This window comes from Hyperoodon ampullatus, assembly GCF_949752795.1.
Source record: "Hyperoodon ampullatus genome assembly, chromosome: 3".
Taxonomy (NCBI): Eukaryota; Metazoa; Chordata; class Mammalia; order Artiodactyla; family Ziphiidae; genus Hyperoodon; species Hyperoodon ampullatus.
The window spans coordinates 112,744,270-112,769,558 of NC_136916.1; the positions used below are offsets into that span (position 1 = coordinate 112,744,270).

Consider the following 25,289-nt stretch of genomic DNA (forward strand, 5'->3'; position numbering starts at 1 on the left):
AAATGATTTGTGGTTATTTCTAATAAGCCTTCAATTCTTTAAAAACATGTATGAATGAGGACATTCATTAGCTATATGCTTACATGAAATACTGAACTCAGGGAGAATTTATAAGAAAAAATATTAATTTGTTAAACATAGGGAATAGCAGAAATCATATTCCTGAAAAAGAGTTATGGTTTATAAATTGAGCATTATTAAGAAGAAAGCATATATCAAACCTAGAACTTTTAAAGATATAAAGTAATATGCCATATCTTGTATTTATAACTTTCATACATTGTTGTAAAAATAAAATAAGATGTGTTTGCATCTGTGTCTAGATGGAAAGAAGGATAAGAATAACAAGGACCAAGAGGCAGTTGAGATCAAATTTTATATTCCAATAAAAACTGAAGGACGAGGGGCTTCCCTGGTGGCACAGTGGTTGAGAGTCCGCCTGCCGATGCAGGGGACACGGGTTCGTGCCCCGGTCCGGGAGGATCCCACATGCCATGGAGCGGCTGAGCCCGTGAGCCATGGCCACTGAGCCTGTGCGTCCGGAACCTGTGCTCCGCAACGGGAGAGGCCACAACAGTAAGAGGCCAGCGTACCACAAAAAAAAAAACAAAAAACAAAAAACTGAAGGACGAGAATGCCATGAAGACCTTCTGTTCTATCTCAAAAAGACCTAGATTACTTTATTGGACATTATGTAAGATTATCAGTGATGTTAAGAGATATCAGAAAAATAAACTAAGAAAAGTGAAGTTACATAGGATGACTATGATATAATTATTTATAATATTAAATTATATATATTATTAAATAACAAATATTATTATAGGTAAGACTTACTGAGCACCCTCTACATCTCATACAGTACTGAATCTACTTTACATATATTAATTCATTGATTCCTCACAACCACTCTCATTTTACAGATTAGAAAACGAGGTACTATAAAATGTTAAATAAATTTGCCCAAGGTCATTGATAATTATTTAGTGAATGAATAAATGAATGAACAAAGAGAGGCAGGTTTAACTCACAGACCCCAAAGCAAATAACAGAAAATATTTACTACTTCATACACAATCCCAGTCAAAGAGTTCAACAATTATTACATAAGGAGCTAGTCTAGATTATTTCTAAAGTTCCTCCCAGTTGTAAGTTTTAACCTTTCTCCATGAGGAGTCAGAAATGCTCTTATCTATTCCTGTGAACCAAGAGAACTAAATCTTTTCTGTTCCTATAATACAAAATACAGAAAATATTTCTTGGCTCATACACTATGAAAATATCTACTTAAAACATTAAGTTAAAATCTCTTACGTGTATGTTGGCTCCCAAATACGCCTAAGTTTATCTGATTTCACATTGCCGTTACACGACAACTGAAGCAATTTCTGTACATAGTAAAAGATGGTTGATCTGAAATTAGTGAGTGGTAATTCAACTTCACGAGTTGTTCCAAGACCTGTTACTTTCAAAGTGAGGGCTAATCGAGGTGACGGAGTACATTCAACTTCTTCCAAGAGCTCTGAATGAGGTGTTCCTAAAAATATGGAAGATATGAAAAACAATTACCCTAAAATAAGCAGTCCAGAAAGAGCACTGCACCAAGAGACAGGTTACATGAAATCTAAACGTTTCTGCCATATATCAGCTAAAGATGTCAGCTACTTAAGATTCTCCTGGGGACTTCCCTGGTGGCAGAGTGGTTAAGAATCCACCTGACAATGCAGGGGACACGGGTACGAGCCCTGGTCCCTGGTCAGGGAAGATCCCACATGCTGTGGAGCAACTAAGCCCATGCGCCACAACTGCTCAGCCTGAGCTCTAGAGCCCACAAGCCACAACTACTGAAGCCCACATGCCTAGAGCCCGTGATCCGCCACAAGAGAAGCCACCGCAACTAGAAGCCTGCGCACTGCGCCCCGGCTCGCCGCAACTAGAGAAAGCCCCCGCGCAGCAACGAAGACCCAATGCAGCCCCAAATAAATAAATAAATATATTTATTAATATATTAAAAAAAAACCCTATAGCTAGTGTCAATCTTATTTTAAAAAAAAAGATTCTGGGCTTCCCTGGTGGCGCAGTGGTTGAGAGTCCGCCTGCCGATGCAGGGGACACGGGTTCGTGCCCCGGTCTGGGAAGATCCCACGTGCCGCGGAGCGGCTGGGCCCGTGAGCCATGGCCGCTGGGCCTGCGCGTCCAGAGCCTGTGCTCCGCAAGGGGAGAGGCCACAACAGTGAGAGGCCCGCCTACAGCAAAAAAAAAAAAAAAAAAAAAAAAAGATTCTCCTGGCCTCAATATTTTTGTTTTTTTTAAATGCGAAGAATAGTTAGGTTAAAGACAGTGTACTAGAGAAGAATTTATACATATGGTATGAATCTCTAGTTTTTATTAGGGTATACATGAGAATTGTATATTTCAGAACATTTTATTTTTATGAATGAGAAAACTATAATTATTAATAATACTACATACAGAGAAAACCACATACTCAGTTAAAGACCTATCAACCTTTTGCTTGCATTGAATGAGTCTGTTACGAGGTAAACACACACACACACACAAATACAATTAGTTTCATACGTATTTAGTGATGTACTCTCTTTTTTTTAATCTCAGGAATCTTTTCCTCATATCATGATATAGTTTTATAAAGTATTGTTTTATACACTGCATGACATCCCATTGTACTTTAACTGAACCGTATCCGTTATGTAATGAAGGTCATTTCCAATTTTTAAAAAATACTTCTGTAGTCATCTGAGTGCAGAGCTAATACTTCTATAGTACCAATCTGTAGTAGTAAAAATATGAAATATATTGCTAAAGAACTCTATCGAAAATCTGTACCTATTTATACTCCCTAGAATAGGTTTTCCTTTTTTTTTTTTTGCGTTACGTGGGCCTCTCACCATTGTGGTCTCTCCTGTTGCGGAGCACAGGCTCCGGACACGCAGGCTCAGTGGCCACGGCTCAAGGGCCCAGCCGCTCCATGGCACGTGGGATCCTCCCGGACCGGGGCACGAACCCGCGTCCCCTATATTGGCAGGCGGACTCTCAACCACTGCGCCACCAGGGAAGCCCTAGGCTTTCCTTTTTGAAGGGACCTTGGAACATCTTGATTCATACTCATTCTCACCATCATACTACATCATATACCTCACATTATACTACATCATATACCTCACATTATACTATAAACTGCACTTACGTTCATATTTAACATAGGTATCTCTTTATCAAGTAATAAGTACATTCCACAGTAACATTTAAGTCTTCTTGAAGGATAATATACTGATTATAATAGCTGACATTTATTGAGACACACATCAGGTACCATGCTAGACACTTTACATATCTCACCTCATTTAAACCTTTTAACTACCTTATCAAACAAAGACTTTATTTTCCCCATATAAGAGATGAGGAAAGCCAGGCTTACAAAGATTAGGGGATTTGCCCAGTGTATTAGTTTCCTATTGCTGCTATAACAAATTACCACAACTGAGTGGTTTAAAACAACACAAATATATTATCTTGTAATTCTAGAGGCCAGAAATCTAAAATGGGTTGGGCAAGGCTTTGTTCCTTTTGGAGGCTCTAGGGAAGAATCCATTTCCTTGCCTTTTCTAGCATCCAGAGTCTTCCCATGTTTCTTGACTCATGGCCCCTCACCACTGTGATTGCTGCTTCCTGTTGTCAAATCTCCTCTGACTCTGACCCTCCTGTTTCTCTCTTATGAGGGGACTGGTGATTACATTGGGCTCACCCAGAAAAACAGGATAATTTCTCCATCTCAAGATTCTTAATCACATCTACAAAGTCTCTTTTCTCATGTTAAGGTGACATATTCACAGATTGTAGAGGTTAGGACCTACATATCTTTGGGAGGGGGCCATTAGTGTGCCTACCACACCCAAAATAGAGTTGTAAGAGATGGAGCTGGTACTCAGGCTGACTGACTCTGGAGGCCATAACTAAAACCACTATATAGCTTTTCAAAGTAAAAGCTGCATGGGAGTAATGCTTAGCAATTTTGATCCAGTAGAAAACAGAATACAAATTATCTACCTTTAAATGAGTCTTTGCTTTAAAATTTATACAAATGTAAAACACAGTGTGTTTTTAAAATACTATAATTTTATAGCCAAGACATGGAAGCAACCTAAATGTCTATGGACAGATGAATGGATAAAGATGTGGTGTGTATATATACACAACGGAATACTACTCAGCCATAAAAAAGAATGAAATAATGCCATTTGCAGCAACATGGACAGACCTAGAGATTATCATACTAAGTGAAGTAAGTCTGACAAAGAAAGACAAATACTGTATGATATCAGTTATAATGTGGCATCTAAAATGTGATACAAATGAACTTATTTATGAAACAGAAACAGACTCACAAATACAGAAAACAAACTTATGGTTACCAAAGAGGAAAGGTGGTGGGGGAGGGATAAATTAGGAGTTTGGGATTAGCAGATACAAACTACTACATATAAAACATATAAACAACAAGGTCCTACTGTATAGCACAGGGAACTATATTCAATATCCTGTAATAAAACATAGTGGAAAGAATATGGAAAAGAATACATATATGTATAACTGGATCACTGTGCTGTAAACCAGAAACTAACACAACATTGTGAATCAACTATACTTCAATAAAAAATAAAATAAAATAAAATAAAATAAAATACTGTAATTTGCTCCTTTTAAAAAAAATCTGTATTTTTTTTTAAGGATGCATGGCTGATATATAGTTTCTCCTGAAACCTTTTACTTATAACCTGCATATACAAGTAGTACCTTACTTTTTTAAACTATACAGTACTACTTTATTTGGTACCTATTAAAATTAAATCACAAAAACTAAAATATAGTATACCTGGGGGTGGAATTTCTAGATCAGTTGTCTGCTGGACATTAGTACGACCAGGTCTAGGATCAAAAGCAGGAACCAAAGCTGAAAACTGCCGCTTTAGTACATAATCATCATCCCATGTTCTCCGGCGTCCCCCTTTAGTTTCATACTCTTCTTCTTCCTATTAAAATAAAATTCCACGTACAAACATTAAAAGGTAAAACTCTTCATTATTGCTAGTAATATGCTATCTATAAAATAAGGTATATGTCAAATACTTCTCTCTATAGGTATTTCATGTCCTTATTCAACCATATTTCTTAAGCACAATATAAGCCAAACATGTAGATACATAAATTTCTTACTGATTTAAGTTTATAAAAAGTAAGTCGCTGTATGGTTAAAATTTCAAGAGTCACACATCTGGTAATAAAGCTAAATGAAAAGTCAAAAAAAGATAAGTAGCTTTAGTGATGGTTACACAAATTTACACATGTGATAAAATGACAAAGAACCATACACACACATTGGACCAATGCCAGCTTCCTGGTTTTGATACTGTACTCTAATTATGTAAGATGTAACCACTGGAAGAAACTGGACAAAGGGCACACAGGACCCTTCGATCTTTGCAACTTCCTGTGAATGTATAATTATTTTTAAATAGGCTGTTTGTTTTTTTTTAAAGTGTAAACTGTACTACATACTGAATTACATACAAAACAGATACAGTGCTTGGAAGTTGCTTTAAATTACTATGGGGCAAATAGTTCAAACAAGTTTGACAAAGTGTTGATCTGTCAAATGATGGGTTCTTGGGGATTCATTGCACTATTCTTTCTACTTCTAGCATGTTTGAAAAATTCCATAATAAAAGTTTTTTTAAGGAACATTTTCTCCTCTCCTTCACCTTTTGTATCAACAAAAAAGAGATCAATGAACTGTAAATATTGTAAATGTCTGATGTAATAATTTTTAAATAATAATTATCTATATACTTAAATGTACACATATAGACCCCTCATATTTTGAACACTTAATTGAAATTAACCTTTATAACAAATCAAACTGACATTTGACAGCTCTGGAACCAGAATGTCTGGGTTTTTATCCTGGATCCAAAACTTCTACGTGTGATCTTTAGTAATCATGAGGCAGGAGATACATGGGCTCCAGGCTAGGCATTTAAAACTGGCCTCCTGTTTACATTTCTTGGGACGAGAAAAAGATGGGCTTCAGGCTGGACACTTACAACTAGCCTCCTGTTTGCACTTCCTGAGACAGGAGATAGGTGGGCTTCAAGGTTAGATATTTAAAACCAGCCTCCTGTTTGTAATTCAAAATAGAAATAAAAACAGAAACAGGGTAAATATCCAGGCTTTGTCTCCCGAGGACACTCTAAGATAAACAGTCATGGCAGGGACAGAGAGGGGCTAATCCCTGTTTGAGTAAAGATCAAAGGGTCACATATTTCCCATCCTTGGGGCGAGGGAGACACTGCACATGCGCAGAAAGGCTCCTTGGGGGTCAAAAAGGAGGAGGCACCACCCCATAATATGTGATGCCAAGGCCCCCCATAGGCCTCTGGGCTGGAATCCATCTTGGAAAAAAGTAGCGCACACATTTTGGAGAGGGCCCTAGGGCAGGTCAGGTGTGGAAACAGAAACCAGGTAATTGGCTAAGCATAAACAAAGACCCGGAAGAACTGCCCTATATAAATGACTTAACCACCTCTTTACTACGCTCTGCATTAGGGGGGATGCCCACACCCTTTCTCTCCAGGTGTGCATCTCTGCCTTGCTTCTGTCTTAATTAAACAAACTCTTTCTCTGTGTTCTCTCCCACTTGTCGTGCTGTGTCTCTAATAATAAACTTTGTACCTGTTTTTACAGTTTTTGCCTCCTTAAGAAATGCATTTTTCAACGGGGGCAAGAGCCAGGGAAAATTGCTTCTAGCTTCTAGTCCCTGCTGGTCTGGTGGCTAGGATTCCTGGTTTTCATCCAGGCTACCCAGGTTCAATTCCTGGGCAGGGAACTAAGACCTTGCTTCAAGCCACAGCTCACTGCTGTCTCTCCAAGGTCAATTACTTCACCTGAAAATTGGGACTAATAATCTCAAAGGGTTGTTGAAAGGACCGAATTAGTTAATATATATAAACAGTGTCTAGCACGTAATTAATGATAAATGTTAGTTAATAGACTAATACTTCTACTACTCTACTATGAAAACTTAGAAAATAGCTATTAACCATTTTAGTATATGTTTACTGCCACCCAAAGGCCAAGATGAGCAGGTTTCAAGTAAGAAATTCCTGTATGCATTATGGTAGAGCAATCATGGACTCTATCTGGAATATGGAACCCAAGCAGTTGGGCAAGTTTCTTTTTGTTAACTCTATTTAGTAGCGTCCTGCTCACCCTGCCCCTGCTGTATATTTTTCTAGGCATTTTAGTTGGTGCTTTACTGTGAAAAGGGAAAAAAATACACTGCAGAGAAGGTAAACATGAAGATATTACCTGCTCCCCAAAAGGTCGGCTCCCCGCTCCAGCTGGGACCTGTGGTAGCTGTGAGGTGACAGCATGGTGTGTTACATCAGAGCGGGAGCCAGCTCGACGCTGCAGGGATGGACGTCTCAGAATCTGATACAGAAAATGTAAAGAGACATGTCTAATTATCTGACCCATATATATCCCTATTCAGCCTTGACCTGAACTATAAACCTATATTACCAAAACTGTCATTAGAAAACTTCATATTCATTAGCCATGTACAGAAAAGTTACAAAGTGTTTTAAATTCATCATGCATCATATACTAACCTTCACAAGAAATGTGCTAATATTCTATGTTTTCTAAGCAAGATATACTAAAAGCATTTTTTGGAGTTCTCCACCCCACTATAACTCAACTTATGAAAAAACACATTTTAATCTAGTAACATTTTATAAAGGGAAATAAAAATTATACAAGAAGTTAGAATAAAAGGCATTTTCAGGCAATAGTTCAATTTGAAGACAATCATAGTTATCAAACACTAAGATTTCTGGATCATACTGCCTAAGCTTGAGTCCTACTTTTCTACTTAACTCTAAATAATAAGGGCAAATTATGTTTTCTATGTCTCTGTCTCATAGGTCTGCGTAAGGACTGATGAGATAGCATGCAGATACTGCTTACAAAACAGTAGGTACCAAAAACTTCTAAGTATAACTATTGTGGAAGAACCATGAAAATTATATTCTTTAGGATTAGTGCAGTTCTTCACACTTTAAAACCTGTGAAAACATCAGATGTGATGTAGTGTTTTTCAACTACGACCAATTTATTTTCTTTCAAAAAATGTCATAAATGCTCAGATTAAAAGTGCTTTTCTTAATTAACCACATTTTTCATACTGGTGCCATATCGCTTGCTTCAAAGTTTAACCAGGACTTTGCTTTTCCTCTCTTCATTTCAGTTATTAACATCCTGTCTTAGTTGAGAGAATGGGGGACTCTCTCTACCATAACCTCCTCGTATTCTTGGTCCTCCTGATTGTCATCTTCATTTTCATCATCTTCCTCATCTGGCTCCGGCAAGTCCTCATCATCATCTAGCTCAGCTAGCAGAGTACTGGCACGGCAGCTATCAAGGAAATCTAGAAAACAAAGCCAACGATCTTCCTCTTAACAGAATTAACAAAGCATAACAAAGTAACTTTGCGTATTGATTTTTGTGTGTGTGTGTGTGTGTGGTACGCGGGCCTCTCACTGTTGTGGCCTCTCCCGTTGTGGAGCACAGGCTCCAGACGTGCAGGCTCAGTGGCCATGGCCCACGGGCCTAGCTGCTCTGCGGCATGTGGGATCCTCCCGGACCGGGGCACGAACCCATGTCCCCTGCATCGGCAGGCGGACTCTCAACCACTGTGCCACCAGGGAAGCCCTGCGTATTGATTTTATAATACAAAGGTAAAATTCCAAAGGGACAAGTATAAAGGCCACATCTAGTACTGCCACTCTTCTACCACCACACATAAAGGATGAGTAACAATGGTAAACAGTCACAAGCATGGCAGAAAACAACATGGGATAAAAGATAGTCATAAACTAAATCTGTATCTACAAAATCATTTTTAAAAAGGTCAACAGTATGGGGTATGTTAAAAAATAAAAACAATCCTATTATTATTCTCTGCACAAGTCACAGGAAACATAAAACGGTGGAAAGTGAACACTGGAATCATTCGCTCTGTCAACAATTATCTGTTGAGTACCTACTATGTACCAAGAATTCCGTTAGCCAGCAGGTATATGCAGTTGCAAACAAAATAGACATGGTCTGAGCCCCCATGGAGCTTACAGGGCAGAGAGGCATTTAAAGGTAAACAAATGAATACATAAATATAAACTGTGAAAGATCTTACGAGGGAAAAGAAAATAATTAAGTCCATCAGAGAGACCTGAGTTTATCTATGTGACTGGGGAGATTACTTAATGATAATGACTACTTAAAGATAATGTCTATTTACTATGGAATAATGTTAGTACCATCTTTCATATTATGCAAATTATCTAGCACATAAAAAAGTTCAATAAACTTGAATCCCTTTTGTCTCCCTCTTTCTTAGGATCTCTTCCCTTCACCCTTCAGTAAAGATAAGGTCAAATTTACATTGCCCCACATAAATGAAGATGCTGAGAAGCTGTTCCCCACAGGAACTGAAAACAAAAAGAGGAATAATGGGTCTAAAACAAGGTAAGTTTTCACTGGATCTGGAATTAAAAAAACTGCTATGGATAAGAAGACAGTATAGTAGTATATACTCTATATTCCAAAAGAACATCCAGAAAACAATTTATAATTATTTAGTAGAAACTTGCATTTGCAAATTTCTGAACCAAATATTATTTTTTAAGTCTAATAATTATATAGGACTAAAAATTCAATGCCTTTTACTGTGACTTGCCATTGCTTATAAGACATATTCTGATTTCAGAATATTCACAGCTAAATTGGCAACATTTTTTCCTTAGTGACATAAGATAATCTTATAATTAATGGCATCTTAAATTTGATGAAATATATTACCCCTAACATATGTAAAGTGCCATCCTGCCATTTAGGTAGTGGTTCTCATGAACATGATGTGGTAGTATACAAAATAAATCAATTCCACTTTTTGGTTAATTTTTAAAGGAAAAAATATATATATATGTATATATAAATTCCACCTCCTATATGTTACAATTCACTGAAGTCAGAGGTTTGTTTAACTCATCTTCCCTTTTTTTATCAGAGTATAAGAATATTATACATACATATATTTTTAAAAAGCTCCTTATTTTATACATTTGACCATATTACAGAATCAAATCATGTCCCTCAAAGTTTGCATATATAGAAATTATTTTATAAGGCAGATATTACTCTGATCCTTCATACAGCAGCACTCTCAAAGAGTCCTCCAGTTTTAGAAACGTAGAAAAGGAAATTTTAATCACCAAAGAATAATTTTTAAAAGGCAACCAGTAGCCCTAACTCTTCAATATTCTTTCCCACTAGCATACCCACAACTTTCTTAACCTTCACATGATTTAGAACTAAAGCTTAAAGTTAACATATTAACAGGGAGAAGCAGAAGGCCTCCATGAGAAAAACCAAAGTAGAAAAGTTTATTCAGTGAATTTACAATACTTTGGTGTAACAATCATCATCATTTTGCTATATACATATTTAATAGCTAAAGTAGAAACAGAGAAATGTAATGCTTTTCCTAAAACCATAGAACATCAGATGCAATTCCTGGCTTGGAATAGAAGAGGCCACAGTCTCAGAAAAGAAGAGGAAAACATATTAAAATGATGTATACATAAAATAGTACTTAAAATATATCTTCACATAGATTTTCTTTTATTTTAGATTAACAAAAGTAATTTTGAAAAAAGAACAGGTGATCAAGGATGTATGATAAAAGGTATTCTAAAACAATAGGAATTTACCCTAAGGAAATACACAAAAATACAATTCAAGGATGCTCATTCATAACAGTGTTGATGGTAATGAAAAGCTGTAGCTTAAATATCCAAAATGGGGGATTTATTAAATAACGATCATACAAACAGAGGAATATTTGGCAGCCACTTCATATGTTGTAGAAACTCATCGAACAATACGAAAATATTTCACAATGTACTGAGTGAAAAGAGCTGTCTGCAAAGGATAGAATCCCTTTTTGTTTAAAAAAACACAAACCCAAAGAACATATATATCAAATGATATGTATTAAATGACAACAGTGGTTATCTCTGGAAGGTACGAACTAGATGATTTTATCTGCTTCTATATTTCCTTTCTGTAAAAAGTTTTACTTTTCTAATAAGATAAAATAAGATGATCAGAAACATATATTTTAATTGAATCAAATGGTTTTATCACTGACTACATACCATGGAAGCTATAATGTAGAAAACCCCTAAGCAAAAATTAATTCATCTGAAAAAAATTCAAATGTTACCTAAATAAAGAATAATTTCCCAAAGACTTTGGTAATAGTTGTGATATTGTGATTTACAATAAAATAAATTTGGTCTTCGCCTCTGTTCTAGGCACTGAGTTCCTAAAACTCTTGGAATTTCCTAAGAGATAAGAGCAATAGAGGTGTCTTTTGTTATTCATAACCAGAGTTGGTTTAATGAGACTTTTAAAAAGCCCTTAGGTAATCTAAGGATGGAGCTGGCTGTTAGTGGAACCAACCACAAGTAGAAGGTTGGAACTTTCATCCCACCCCTTAGACCTCTGAGGAGAGGAGCTGGAGATTGAGTCACCAATGGCCAATAATTTAATTAATGGTGCCTAAATCATGAAGCCTCAAAAAAAACCCCAAAAGGCTGGGGTTCAGAAAGCTTCCAGGTTGGTGGACATGAACACACTGACAGGCCAGGAGGGTCCCTAAACTCCATGGGGACAGAAGTTCCTGTGCTTGGGACACTTCCAGACCTCACCCTATGCATCTCTTCTACCTGGCTGTTCTGAGTTATATATCTTTTTTTTTTCTTTTTGGCCGAACCACGCGGCTTGTGGGATCTTTGTTCCCCAACCAGGGATCGAACCTCGGGCCTCAGCACTGGAAGCACGGAGTCCTAACCACTGGACCGCCAGGGAATTCCCTATATATCCTTTTTATAATAAACCAGTAACCCAATAAATAAAATGTTTTCCTGAGTCCTGTGAGCCACTCTAGCAAATTAATCCAACCCAAGGATGGGACCATGGAAACTTCCAATTTATAGCCAGTCAGTCAGAAGCACAGATGACAACCTGGACTTGTGATTAGTGTTGTGGAACTAAGACTTTAACCTGTGGGATCTGATACTATCTCCAGGTAGGTAGGTAGTGTCAGAATTGAGTTAAATTTTAAGACATTGAGCTGATGTGGGAGAACTTCACACACATCTGGTGCTAACGACATGCCAGAATTGAAGCATTCTATGAGTATTAAAAGTACAGGAGACACACAGGAGTGTTTTTCCTCTTACATTACAACGTACAGGAACTATCAATTTACAAAGCTTATTAATCTATCACACTTCTTTCTTCTCTGATAAAGATATCAAATATCTCTGTTATTATAGTTCTTCTAATAAAACTTCACTAGTGACAAAAGGCAAAAAAAGGATGACACACAAAAAGTTCCTAGATGTCTATTTACAATCAGATAATTTCTTAACAGTCCTGCATATCACTGTGAGTTTTTTCATCATATATGAAGCTGCCACATTTGTAAGAAGAGAGAATTATCCTTTTCTAATCAAAGGTTAAAAATAACCAAGGAGAAAAATGTAATAAAAGCGTCGCTATATAAATATCTAAATATTGTAAACTATAACTTACCATATAAGGAATATTCTGCTTCCTGACCTGTATCACTCTCACTGGAGGTTGATGTGAGGCTGGTGGTCAAAGTATTACTTAATGACTGACCAACTGATAAAGCTGTTGTTGCTGTAGCTACATTGCTGCTGCTAGTGACACTGGATGTTGACATAGTCACTGTTGATGTAGTACCAGGTGTGGTCAAATTAGGGAAACTCTGAGCACCCATAAGAGGAGAAGCTAAAGATAAAAATGAAGCAAATTAGTACAAAAAGGGAGGATTATATAAACCTTAGAAAAACTACGTTGTATATTTAGGAAAAAGAATGAGGTCATGAAACACCAATTATTAAAAGGCTGAAAAGCAACAACTTTGGGAACCCAACTGAAATCCAACTAAAAATTCTTACTTTTATAGCATTATTATTTTTCAAAATGTTAAGCCTAGCTTTATAAATAAGTGAAACAGGCAATGAAATAACTCCCAATGTTATTTTCCAAGGGAATTACTTTGATCCATTGGTAGCTTTAATTAGAATTAAAAACTTTCAGAAGCTAATCTCAGTTCAGGACCTAAGTAAAAGCTATGCCAGTATTACGCTCTGATTTCAATTGACTTTGATGATATTTAATAGTCATCTATTTCCTCTTGCAACCGTACTTAACAATTTATCACAGAGGAGTGAAAAGCAGAAGTGTGTTATTATTTAGAAAAAGAGGCTCTTTATCACACCTGATCAGAATTCTTAAAATATCACAATTCTATAGAACTTAACCTCATATTCCTGAAGTGTTAAATTTGACACAGTTGTATCTAACATGGTTAATGATCTAGTTAAAGACTGAAGCCAGAATCCACTTGAACAGATCCTACTTTGCATCCCTCAGAGTGGAAAAAGCATTGGGTTCCATAAGGAAAAGCTCACTTACTTGCTGTGCTCATCACATTCCTCCCCAAAGTATTAGTGTTGTTATCACTGCTGCTTCGGCTTAGATTCATGTTGTTCGTGGCATTAGTCCGTGCTATGTTTGCCACTCTCCTTACAAAACTCTCCAAGCTAGATGTTTCTCTTGAGGACAGGTTAGGAACACTTGCACTAGAGCTCATAGGGGCCCCAGCAGCTAACAAAGAACTCACTGACAGTCTGTTACTTGCTGAAGAGCTAAGGGGCCGTTGTGAAGCTGCTTCTTTATTAGTTAACTCAGATACTGAACTAACATCAGGAGAACTAACACTAACAATTCCCATGGATATTGCATTAGACTCCCCAGGAGCACGAACAGAACTATCAGGGCCTAACTTTCTTTCAGCATTTTCACTTCCCATTTCCGTTGTTAAGGTGCTGGTACTTGCACTGGAAGATGACCCTACTTCTGTTTGAGGGACGTTTTCAGCAGATGAAAGAACAACAATTGGTTCATGGACATCAGCTCCTGAAACTATACTGTGTTCCATTACAATTTCTGATCTCCGTTCCGTTTTGGTCGAACCCAAGCTGATGTCGCTGCTACTGGCCACGCTACACACAGAACTGCTGCTTCCTTTTCTACTTGAGGAGCCTGCAGCAGCAGATGTCTTGTCTGGACAGTTGTTTTTCACCAAGCTGCTCCATGATTGCGTTGTGCCTGAAACAGTGGATGAAACAGGTTTGGGTGATGCCACTGTATCAGGGTCGTACCCTGGTGCAAGCTTGAGGTCAAATTTTCCTTCTGCGCCCATACGGTAAGAGTTTGAGCCACCAGCATCCCAGGTGACATCAATCCAGCCTGGAAAGGGACAGGAGTTTGTGAGACCCAGCAGAAAGCAGATAGGAGCGTGTCAGACAGTAGCTCCACAATATGGGATCAGCTTTTCATCAGTGCTGCACTTCTCTGAATTTCTAGTCATCTAAGGTCTGCTAACTAAAATTAAATCCTTCCTTCTATTTCTCTTATTTCTGAACTGTTTGTTCTGGTGATACTTAATGTAAGGGTCATGTTTACATCTATTGGGGTATCTTTTAAGGGGAAGAACTGTTAAAAATTGTAAAAAGACTGATAAAAATGGTAAAATATTACAACTTCAGCAAGTACAGATGAAATCTAAGTAAAAGCTTTTTCAGTTGCTAAATATGATTATGTGGTCAAATGTTATTTATAGAAAAAAGTGCTGGCTTAACCATTAATTTCTAAGTTTGGGCTAAATCCTATAATTGACAGACAAAATATTCATATATCACTGTAGAAATTCTAGGTCACTATAGTTCAAATAACACTAAGTTAGCATTTCGGTTGTGTTCTCAAAGTTCAGTGGTTATTTGGTTCTCTTATGATTAAGTTTAATAAATTTGAATAAGCGCAGAAAATTCTAAAACCAAAATTTTAAAAGTATGCTAGGCTCTTTTATTAGATAGAACCTATATGATAAAGCTAATAACGTTAAAAGAACTAATGAGAATAACAATATTAAATCTATGTTTACTTATGCTTGGAAAATGATACTTATTCTTTTTTAAAAATGGTAATTAACTTCCAAAAGCAAAACAAATTGCCTATTAGAAAGAAAATTAATAGAAATTTTACAATCTTATTTTAGTGCTATAAGCTAACTACTTCAGAGGAAAAGAAACACATAAAAATATTTATTTTTGTAAAGTGTTAAGTCTTTATAAAGTTTAAATAAAAGTACTTTACCCATACACACACATACTCCCGTGCATGCGCACACGCATGCACACACATGCCAAGTTCATATAAGTTTACGATGAGGCTCAGAGGGGTTTAAGTAATACTGAATTACCTGTGGGCATTATCTGCATACCAGTTGTTTGAGAGGAAACTGACTGCCCAAAATCTACATAATCTAGTTTAGATGACATTTCAATTGCCTCAATTTATTCTGTATGCTGAAATAACCTCTGAAGAACCAACATTTAACTATCTCTTCTGCAACATGGAAAAGTGTGAGAAAAGGAAAAATTCAAAAACATATCCCAATCCCAAATAAAAATTACATTTGTATTGTATTAACTGGTCCCAAAATATACTGATAACTTATTTCATAGTACTTATCAAAATCTGTAACTGTAAATTTATCTGTTTTACCCAGAAAGCATGGGGTCATACTTTTTTGTTGACCATTGTGTATGTGAAGTCTAACGAAGTACCTTTACATAGTAGGCACTCATATTTGTGGAATAAATTAAAAAATGGATATTCCTACCAATACAAAGATTCTTTAGAAAGGAAAGAGATTTAATTGATATAGCATAGAAAAATAACTCAAAACTGTAAACCATTCATATTATGCTTGAGAATGTGTTTAAACTGATCACTCAGAAAGGGTACATACACACTATCCATAAGTGTAAAGATACAAGACTCTGAACTCCTCTTATACTCAAAAGATAGATAAAAAGATAGAATTAGTAATAACTAGCCATTATTAGAAATGGTTAGCTTAAGTATTTGAAAGCTAAGAACCCTCTATGGCATAAGGGTTTTAAGGTATGACTTTGCTACATTTGTCAAATCAGTAAAATAAGCCTTTCTTACATGCTAAATTCTGAAATTAAGATTCCAGTTGCTTCACTTGACTCCCGCCCAAGAAAAATACACTGTATTCACATATCTCTAACTAGTTCACACACTTAGAAGTCAAATAATTTAGGGGGAATAGACTGTTAACTAAGTATCATTAAGATGGCTAAAAACAAGAATATTGGAAATTTCTGAGTTGAATGGGACTATTATTATTCAGCTATTATTTTTTTTTATGAATTTTGGCAGCTACGTACATGCTCACTCACTATAAACCTGCTATTATGACCGTGATCTGCAATTAGGGTATGACTATACAGAAATGCATTTAGTAATGTAATTTAAGGAACAGAATCTTAAGCGTAATAAAACCAAAAATAGTTTAAGTAAATAAATGCCTTTATCACATAGTTAAGATATCAAATGTTAGTCATTCTCCTAAGCATTGTCACTTTTATTATGTCTCTTTCAATATTTGGTGTAAGTTGAGAATATGAACATTTTACTCTTCTTTTTTTTTTAATGCTAGGCAAAATTCATAAGAACCCACTACTGGTTAGGCAAATTATCTACTAATAAGTGAGTCTTCTAAGTTATATAAAAAAAACAAAACTAGCCACCATAGTTGCTTCTGGGAGTTAAAAGCAATTTAAGTGGGTATGGACTTCCTCAAAATCTACAGATCAAAAGTTAAAAATGAACTTGATTTTAAACAATAACCCTTACCCCAAGGAAAAACTGGTAGACTGAGAAACATTGTGAAATATCTTATAATTAACTAATAAATGAAAAGGCTACAATTTTTGTTCTATGCTTTACTGAAAAATATTTAACTATAAATGTTAATGCTTTTTCTTCTATGTGACTCATAACTGAACAAAAAATTCTGCCCTGATTCTTGTCAAGCCAACAAGATAAAGAAAAGCATAAGAAATTAAGATAAAAATCAATGGAAACTTATGAATAATAAACTAAAAAAACCACAAAAACAGCAGAAAATGTGTCTTTAGGGTATTCACCTTATACTAGCTTATTAATTACTTCAAAATATTAGCAATAAATTTTGAGTCAAAACCTAAGAATTAGGGCTTCCCTGGTGGCGCAGTGGTTGAGAGTCCGCCTGCCAATGCAGGGGACACGGGTTCGTGCCCCAGTCCGGGAAGATCCCACATGCTGTGGAGCAGCTGGGCCCGTGAGCCATGGCCGTTGAGCCTGCGCGTCCGGAGCCTGTGCTCCGCAACGGGAGAGGCCACAACAGTGAGAGGCCCACATACCGCAAAAAAAAAAAAAAAAAAAAAAAACAAAAACCTAAGAATTAAAAATTTTTCCTATTTCTAAATAAATGATTTTTCCCATTTTAAACATAAAACCAATAAATCAGTTCTTCTACTTAGTCCTGGAACATTTATTCAATTTATAAATTACCCCAAAGTAACAAAAGAAGAATATTTTGTTATTTAAAAATACTCGATTTCTACACTACAAATGCTAAGCACCTACTCACCATTATGCAGTTCTCCTGTGACGGTGCCTTCTCCCTGTGGGCTGCCATCCTGATCCCGCCATTTCCAGTCAAGGCCTCTGATCACACGAGCCCCTGGAACCATGTACTTCAGTACCTGGGAGCGTACTAGACGTCTCTGTCTTCTAAGGTTAGCTTCTGCTTCCTTAGCTGCTTTTCCTGTAAGGTAGAAATTAGAGAAATATAAACAAAGTCGCTTTTTATAAATATAATTGTGTTAGTAAGTTAGAAAAACCTACTCTCATCTCTTTACCTAGCTGATCTTCACATACTCCATTTACAGTGCCATAAAGTTCAAATCCAGATAGTGAGAGATAATGGGTTTGGCCACTAGCATTCTTCCCCATCTGTTTAATTCTCACATGTCGCCACCCTTGTTTCTCATCCTTCGGTGGATCAAGAGGCCAGGTGGCTGTTGACCTGTGAATGTGTTAGGGAAAATATTATGTAATGTTTTAAACATATGGAAAAGATGTTTAAGGTGGTGAAGATTTTGTTACATAATAGAAAAGTATATGAAAAGTAAACTAACTTTCATGTTCAGTCAACAGTTTGTTACACAAGAATCAAGAAATCAAAGGAGAAAAATAGCAGTAAAGAAAATAAATTAAAAATGAAATGTGTAAATGTATATTATTAATTTGACTCATAACATTAAATGACTTATGAATAATAAAATCCAAAGAAATAAGACCAGAAATTTTATGAATAACAATGTTTTTATGATGAAAAACATTTTTAAATTTTTGCAAAATTTTAAATGATATACTAAAATATTAACTTTAAAGCTTGAAAATATTACCTATTAATCCTGTTAAGAAGCTCCTTCCATACTACATCGCATACAGAAAAGTAATTTAACTCTACTCTCTACTCCTCAAAATGTGCCACAATGTACAATTAAACTTTATTAGAACTAAATTTTTTAGAAATATAATGCTGACTTTTTGTCCTTAAAAAATATATATATGACCAATATATAAAATTTAGGAAAACAGATACATAAGAAAAATCAATAGTCACTGTTAATTTGTCAAACATTCACATATACTATGTGAATAAATGGAGAGTTTAGTAAAAGTTAACTCCATTTTTTTTTGGTTTTTATCAGTGTGCTATATATACACACATACAGCTATATATCAAATTCTTTTTAAATAAGTAAGCTCAGCTTCTACTAATGTTTAAAGCATTTGATGGTTTTGACAAAGTCAGTATTTCAAAGTTTTAATACCTAAATTACAGTATCAAGTGATATTTTTAGAAAGAAAATCTTGTTTCAGTATCTTACAAAAAAGAGAGCTCTAGGAGGATACAGTTATAAAAATAAAGCTCTTTACTGAGTTTTCCAATTTACAAAGACTCCTCAACTAACCCTGGTTCATTGAGACTGCAGTCATCAACATGGGTATACAAAGAAGTCCAGTTCTGTCCATCTTTGGATACCTGGAAAACCCAATTTCTCAGTGCAGACCTTCCATAACCACGAGCATGACGAAGTGTATATGCTGATGGCACCACCCAGAGACCCAGATCTATGGCAAACCAGGCATTCTTATCATCATTGCTATGACAATTTAAAGCTGAATTGTCACGACTTAATATGTCTTCTAAGCGGCCATAAGGTAGATTTCTTCCTTCTGATGATGTTACTACTACAAGTCCATAAGCAGCTGGATTAACCCATTCATATGCAGTTCTACACAAAAACAAAGAAAATACTCTTAAGCAGTGTTAACAGTTAACACTATTAAAATAACTGCATTTGCTCAGACTAGCTTTTTTCTACATAAAATTATATTAATTAAGAAAAATTCTACATTTAACAATTTAGGTATTTTTTTCTTCATAAAAAGTAATTTGGATGGTCTTAAATTTAGCCTAAAAGACGAAATTCCTAAAACTGCAGGATACTCAGAGTGGTTAATTTTATTCTACTACCTAGAATTCTTTTCCAGGTGAATGTTTTCAACCTACATTAAATGATGACTTACTTGGCATTTGTCCCAATCCAGTAAATGATTCCATTTTCATCAAAATCATGCTGGTGCCGAAATATAAAATTCTGGCCTTCTCTTAATTTTCGAACAAAAACAAATGAAGATCGGTCAAAATCATACCACTGCTTTGCTACCTAACCAAAGAAAATATGGAAGACACCTTAATTATGATATTTTGAAATGCACAGCCCATTTGGTTCCCATCCCTTTAACGTGAATTATTTTATAATCAATATTCATTTAAGAATATTTGAAAAAGAAAAAAAAACCCAGAAAATTCCATAATCATAGCACCCCACTATTAATATCAGAGAGTATTTCTTTAGTCTATTATTTCAATAGATAGAATAAAACAGTTTTGATCAAACTTTACAAAAACATTTTTCTCTTATCAGTCTGTATATATTATGATAGCTATATAATATTCAAATTAACGGAAGTAATTACCAACTCGATATTCCTTTATTGATTAGCATTAAGGTTTTGTTCACTATTTGAGTATTACAAATAACTATAATAGACATCTTTATGAAGAAACCATTTAGAGTGTATAAAGATTATTTTCTAAAATGGAATTACTAGGTCAAACTCTATTACTGTAACTCTGGAAAAATACTTCCCAAACCACTTTTCTAAAGGCCTAAACCACAGCAAAGAATGTTTATTTCACCATTCGCTTGCCAGAAACTCACCATTTTTAAGAGATACTGTTCTAGAGATTCAACTGTAGCTAAGGGTTCCATCTTCAACATCCTGCCAGTCCTGTCTATCAATGCAGTTTCACCAGGTGCACGTTCCAACCGAAATCTTAATCTTCTTGTAAGTATCTACACAGAAATGATCAAAATGCTTCAGAAAATATTCTGCTTTTTTCTTAAAATTTTGAAAATGAAAAATGTTACATAACACAGCAATTGAGATTTATAAAGTATAACCATAAAGGAAGGATCAATGTCTGTTTTCTATTAAATATTTTTTTAAAGAGGTCCACTGAATAATATTTTCAAGAAAGAAACAAAGTTTACTTAGAATTTCTAAACAACTTCAAACATACATGGTTTAAATAAAATTATTATGAAACACTTAACAGAACTATTACAACCCCTAACTGATAACTTGCAATTTTCCAAGTAAGTTATAAAAAGTAGCTAATTAACTTATGCTTTTAAAGCTAAAATATATTAAATGACCTATGGCTAATAAACTTAAAAAAAATACAAGATAGATAGCTTCCAATCCAATATGCTTTAGTAAATAAAACAAGTATGTGCTTCATTTCTGTATAAATCTTAACTATTCCTATAGACACATAATTAAATATTTACATGTACATTTGGAAAGCATTTCAGAATGCGAAATTACCAGGGGGCACATTCCCAGCCTTCCTATCTTTGTATCTTGCACAGTCTCCTAAAATGAAATACGTATAATAAAAGATGTTGGTGCTCCTAGGACTGTAAAAGTATAAGCAGGGGAATTTCCAGTCTTTGAGACCTATTTCTACCTCATTCATCTATCAAGGATAAACCTTTAAAAGGATAGACCAAAAAATCCCCTTGGTCCTCTATATTATTGTCTGAAGTAAAGCACAAAGTAGACCTCTACATCTTGCTTAATATATACATCATGTCAGATATACTAATTATACTGTAACTCTATGAACAAGCTTTCTAGTCTGGGAGTCTAGTTGGCTTTGGGTTCTTGGAGGTATGGTAAGTTTTTTGCCTTGAGTAGGCACTGTTATTGCAAATAGTTTTAGTCACTTATTAAAGGCCATATTTAAAAGAAACTATTTGATACAGTGGAATGCAGGATAGATCAAATAAAGGCAAGATTCAAGGCCAAAGAACATGCTAGAAAATACTAAAGTAACCTACAGATGATGTGATAAAGATCTGGTTTGGAATATTAGCGGTAAGAATTATTTGTTTTTTCTGTTAATATCTGGATACTAGCTGCTAACAAAAGAATAATTTAATGAATTAATAAGAATGTCAACCAAGTGACATTCAGGAAGAAAACAGGTTTTTTTAATAAAACCATGTGATAATGACAGATTTCAAAAATCAATAGAAATAGCTAAGGAAGGCCATCTGGTTCTAAACAATGACAGAAAGCAAGAAAAAAAAACTGTGCCTAAAATATTTTCACATTTTTTCATATGTTGAGATACACACAGAGGCGAAGGGACTTAACTCATAATTCTAGAACAGAAGGACTCTCTTTTCTGCTTTCCCACTGATAAGGTGTCTTTCGCCAAATATGACCTACCAAATATGATTTAAAACCTAAAATAAACATTAAAATACCAATACATTTAAGAGTCATTAAAAAGAACAATCAAATGTCATCAAAGGTTAAGTCTTTAATGATTAAGCACAATCCTTCTTTAATAAAATATAAAAGTTTTTTGGTTTTGTTTTTTTAAAGAAAACTATCTAAGCCTGCTCCTAAATGCATTCAGCAATAATAGCAACTGCATTTTCCATGGTTACCTGGAGGTTATAAGTGGATCCTGGTGTATCATACAAATGGAGAGGTAGACGTTCAATAGATTCTAGTACAGCTATTAACTTTCGGATTAATGCAACAGCTGGTCGACTAGGAAAAAAAATAATTGTTAAGAGCTTTTATATAAGTTCATGCTAAAGTTCATAAAGAAACTGTAATAACCAACCTCATATAGACACCCTACTTTCTTTATTAATGCAAAGAGAAGTTTAATTTTGTATTAGACTACATGAGTAAGCAAAAATAATCTTATAACTCAATTTCTTCACTTAATAAAATATTTCATTTTTCTTATGAAATGTTCATCAACTGCATTCAAAATAATGTATAATTTAACATGTAATTTATTTTTTAAAGTTTAAACAATTTTATTATATAATATCTGATACATATAAAAGAATATATAAAGCAGCAAAGTTTTGAAAATGACAGTATTGTTGGCAAGGCAACACTGGTATAATATTTCTGGAAAACAACATGACAATTTATATCAAAAACCTTTAAAACATCAGTAACTCAGTAATACAATTTAAAGGAATTTATGTAAAAAGATGTTTCCACCAAGACACTTATATTTTAGTATTAGGAATAATTTGCAAACAGCCAATATGTTTAATAGACTGTTTCAATAAATTATTATACATCCATATAATGTAATATGCACTCATTTAAAATGGTATTTAAAATTAATGGAATTAATTAAATTTCATTTATTATTTTAAAAATTCAATCACATTCAAAAGTAATAAAATAGTAAAATGCACCTTCATCAACTCATGACCCAGCTTCAACAATTACCTACTAATAGCCAATTGATTTCTATCTATATTCCCACCCATTTCTCTCCTTCCTATATATTTCAAAGAAAATGCCAGGGGACTTCCCTGGTGGCACAGTGGTTAAGAATCTGCCTGCCAACGCAGGGGACATGGGTTCAAGTCCTGGTCTGGGAAGATCCCATGTGCCACAGAGCAACTAAGCATGTGCTCCACATCTACTGAGCCTGTGCTCTAGAGTCCACGAGCCACAACTACTGAAGTCCACGCACCTAGAGCCCACGCTCCGCAATAGGAGAAGCCACTGCAATGAGAAGCCCGTGCACCACAACAAAGAGTAGCCCCCACTCACTGCAACTACAGAAAGCCCACAGGCAGCAACAAAGACCCAACGCAGCCAAAAATAAAAATAAATAAATTTATAAAAAATTAAAAAAAAAAAAGAAAATGCCAAATAACATAGCATTTCACCCAGAAATACTCTGGGTATGTACCCCTACAAAAGAATTCTTAAAAAATAAAATCATCATTGCCACACCTAAAAGGTAAGGAAAAATTACTACTTAATATCAACAAATATTTAATCAGTGTTCAAATTTCCACTTGTATCTTAAAGATTATCTAATTTAAAATAAGTGGTCAGTTGCATTCACAGCAGACATGTTATCTTCCTTTTATTCCATTAGATTAAAAAATACTTTAAGAATCTCTCCTTTTTTTATCTATTTATAATATAAGTTACTTTTGTACTGAATAAAAAAGTTCCTACTTTGTGTATAAACACTATACTAGGCTCTATTTTAAAGGAAAGCTATCAACTTGCAAACACTGCAAACATCAAATTAAAAGAAATTTGGGGATTTACCTTTCATCATCTTCATTTTCACTAAAGGCTGTTTTAAAAACATTTATTCTTTCTACCAGTTGACTACAATCTTGCTTCACATCTAAATCCATGCTCTAAATAAAAAAGGAAAAAAAAAGTTTTAGGGCTGTTACTGAAATTTATCAAAACACATTCTGCAAGATGAATATTAATATATTACAAAATTATCAATACAATATAAGTGAAATCATTATTTTCTTTCAATTAAAATTCTTTTCATTATATGACTAGTAGAACATGGCTAATATCTTCAGTGTTACAATGAAGTGGCAATTATACTCCTTTTCTCAAAGTATGCAAGGTAATTTCAGATTATTTATGAACATTTTGCATTTTAACAGTACTATTTACATTAATTAGTATTAGAAAAAATATGACTGGTATATCAAAACAATGATTTCATAGATACTACTAAGTGATGCTATATCAATATAATTTTAATAAATGAGAATAAATGCAAATAGTAAAAATAATGAAGGAAACACGAGACACTGCAGTTAAAGTACAATGATTAAGATCAAGAAATTAAAATGGCAAATAGAACTAAAATGGGGAGAAAACCTTCACTTTTTATAATTTATTCTGTTAGAATTTGTTAAAATAAGTGTGTGTGTGGGTGTATATATATACACACCTTTCATTAAAATAAAGGAAAAAATTTTATCACAATAAAGAGATAGTAACAGTCTAAATTGAAGAGAAATATAAGGTTATTAGCAAGTACTTGTCAAATATTCACATAAACTTCCTAAATTGCCAATGCTCATAAATTAATTTTATGCAAATATTTTAGGTATTTAAAAAGGCCTATAGACTAACTCCATCTTATGTTAAGTTATGAGGAAATCACAGCAGTGAATAATGTTAAGTCTTAGGCTACTACAAGCAAGTGTTTTGTTCGAACAAATCTTGAACAAATTATAATCAGGTAACCAAAAAAATCTAAATAACTCAATTATTTAATTCAACTGGCTCAAACTAATGATAAAACTTGAAAGGCTGGAAAAATTATAAATGTTAACATTCACTACTCAGTTTTTAATACATCTTGACAAAAACAAAGTAAATCTCACTCTGTCAAAGTGTAGTTAAAAATATTTTTTTTAACTATATACCTCATTCTGTACTACTTCATAAACTTACATTATTTAAAACAGTAAGAAGCGCTTGCACCAAGCCACTACTGCACATTTCATATGGTGAAATTGTGTTTTCATCCTTCAAAAGTACAATTAGATTTTCTAAAGCTGTCTTCATTAAATCTCTCCAAGTGTTCTCACTCTCAATACACTAAAAGAAACAAAATTTTTTAAAATTAAAGACAATCAAAAAAACAAACAGGTCTTAACATACTT

General features: G+C 34.6%; 1 protein-coding gene across 8 annotated transcripts in view; it reads right to left on the reverse strand.

The window, feature by feature from the left end:
* HECTD1 (HECT domain E3 ubiquitin protein ligase 1) overlaps positions 1-25,289 on the reverse strand; it is a gene marked incomplete at its 5' end in the record, with an annotated part of 90,181 nt that overhangs the window by 11,254 nt on the left and 53,638 nt on the right. For 2 of the 8 annotated variants that reach the window (XM_079700617.1, XM_079700613.1), the window contains 14 exons: positions 1,315-1,537; positions 4,895-5,051; positions 7,387-7,509; positions 8,373-8,506; positions 12,739-12,960; positions 13,651-14,346; positions 17,744-17,920; positions 18,015-18,181; positions 19,137-19,460; positions 19,756-19,895; positions 20,454-20,588; positions 22,257-22,362; positions 23,914-24,008; positions 25,078-25,224. In XM_079700617.1, coding sequence (XP_079556743.1) covers positions 1,315-1,537; positions 4,895-5,051; positions 7,387-7,509; positions 8,373-8,506; positions 12,739-12,960; positions 13,651-14,346; positions 17,744-17,920; positions 18,015-18,181; positions 19,137-19,460; positions 19,756-19,895; positions 20,454-20,588; positions 22,257-22,362; positions 23,914-24,008; positions 25,078-25,224 — 2,846 coding nt within the window. Of the gene's footprint in view, positions 1-1,314; positions 1,538-4,894; positions 5,052-7,386; positions 7,510-8,372; positions 8,507-12,738; positions 12,961-13,650; positions 14,488-17,743; positions 17,921-18,014; positions 18,182-19,136; positions 19,461-19,755; positions 19,896-20,453; positions 20,589-22,256; positions 22,363-23,913; positions 24,009-25,077; positions 25,225-25,289 lie in introns of all 8 variants that reach the window. The other 6 variants (XM_079700615.1, XM_079700612.1, XM_079700619.1 and 3 more) reach the window with 4 other exon arrangements.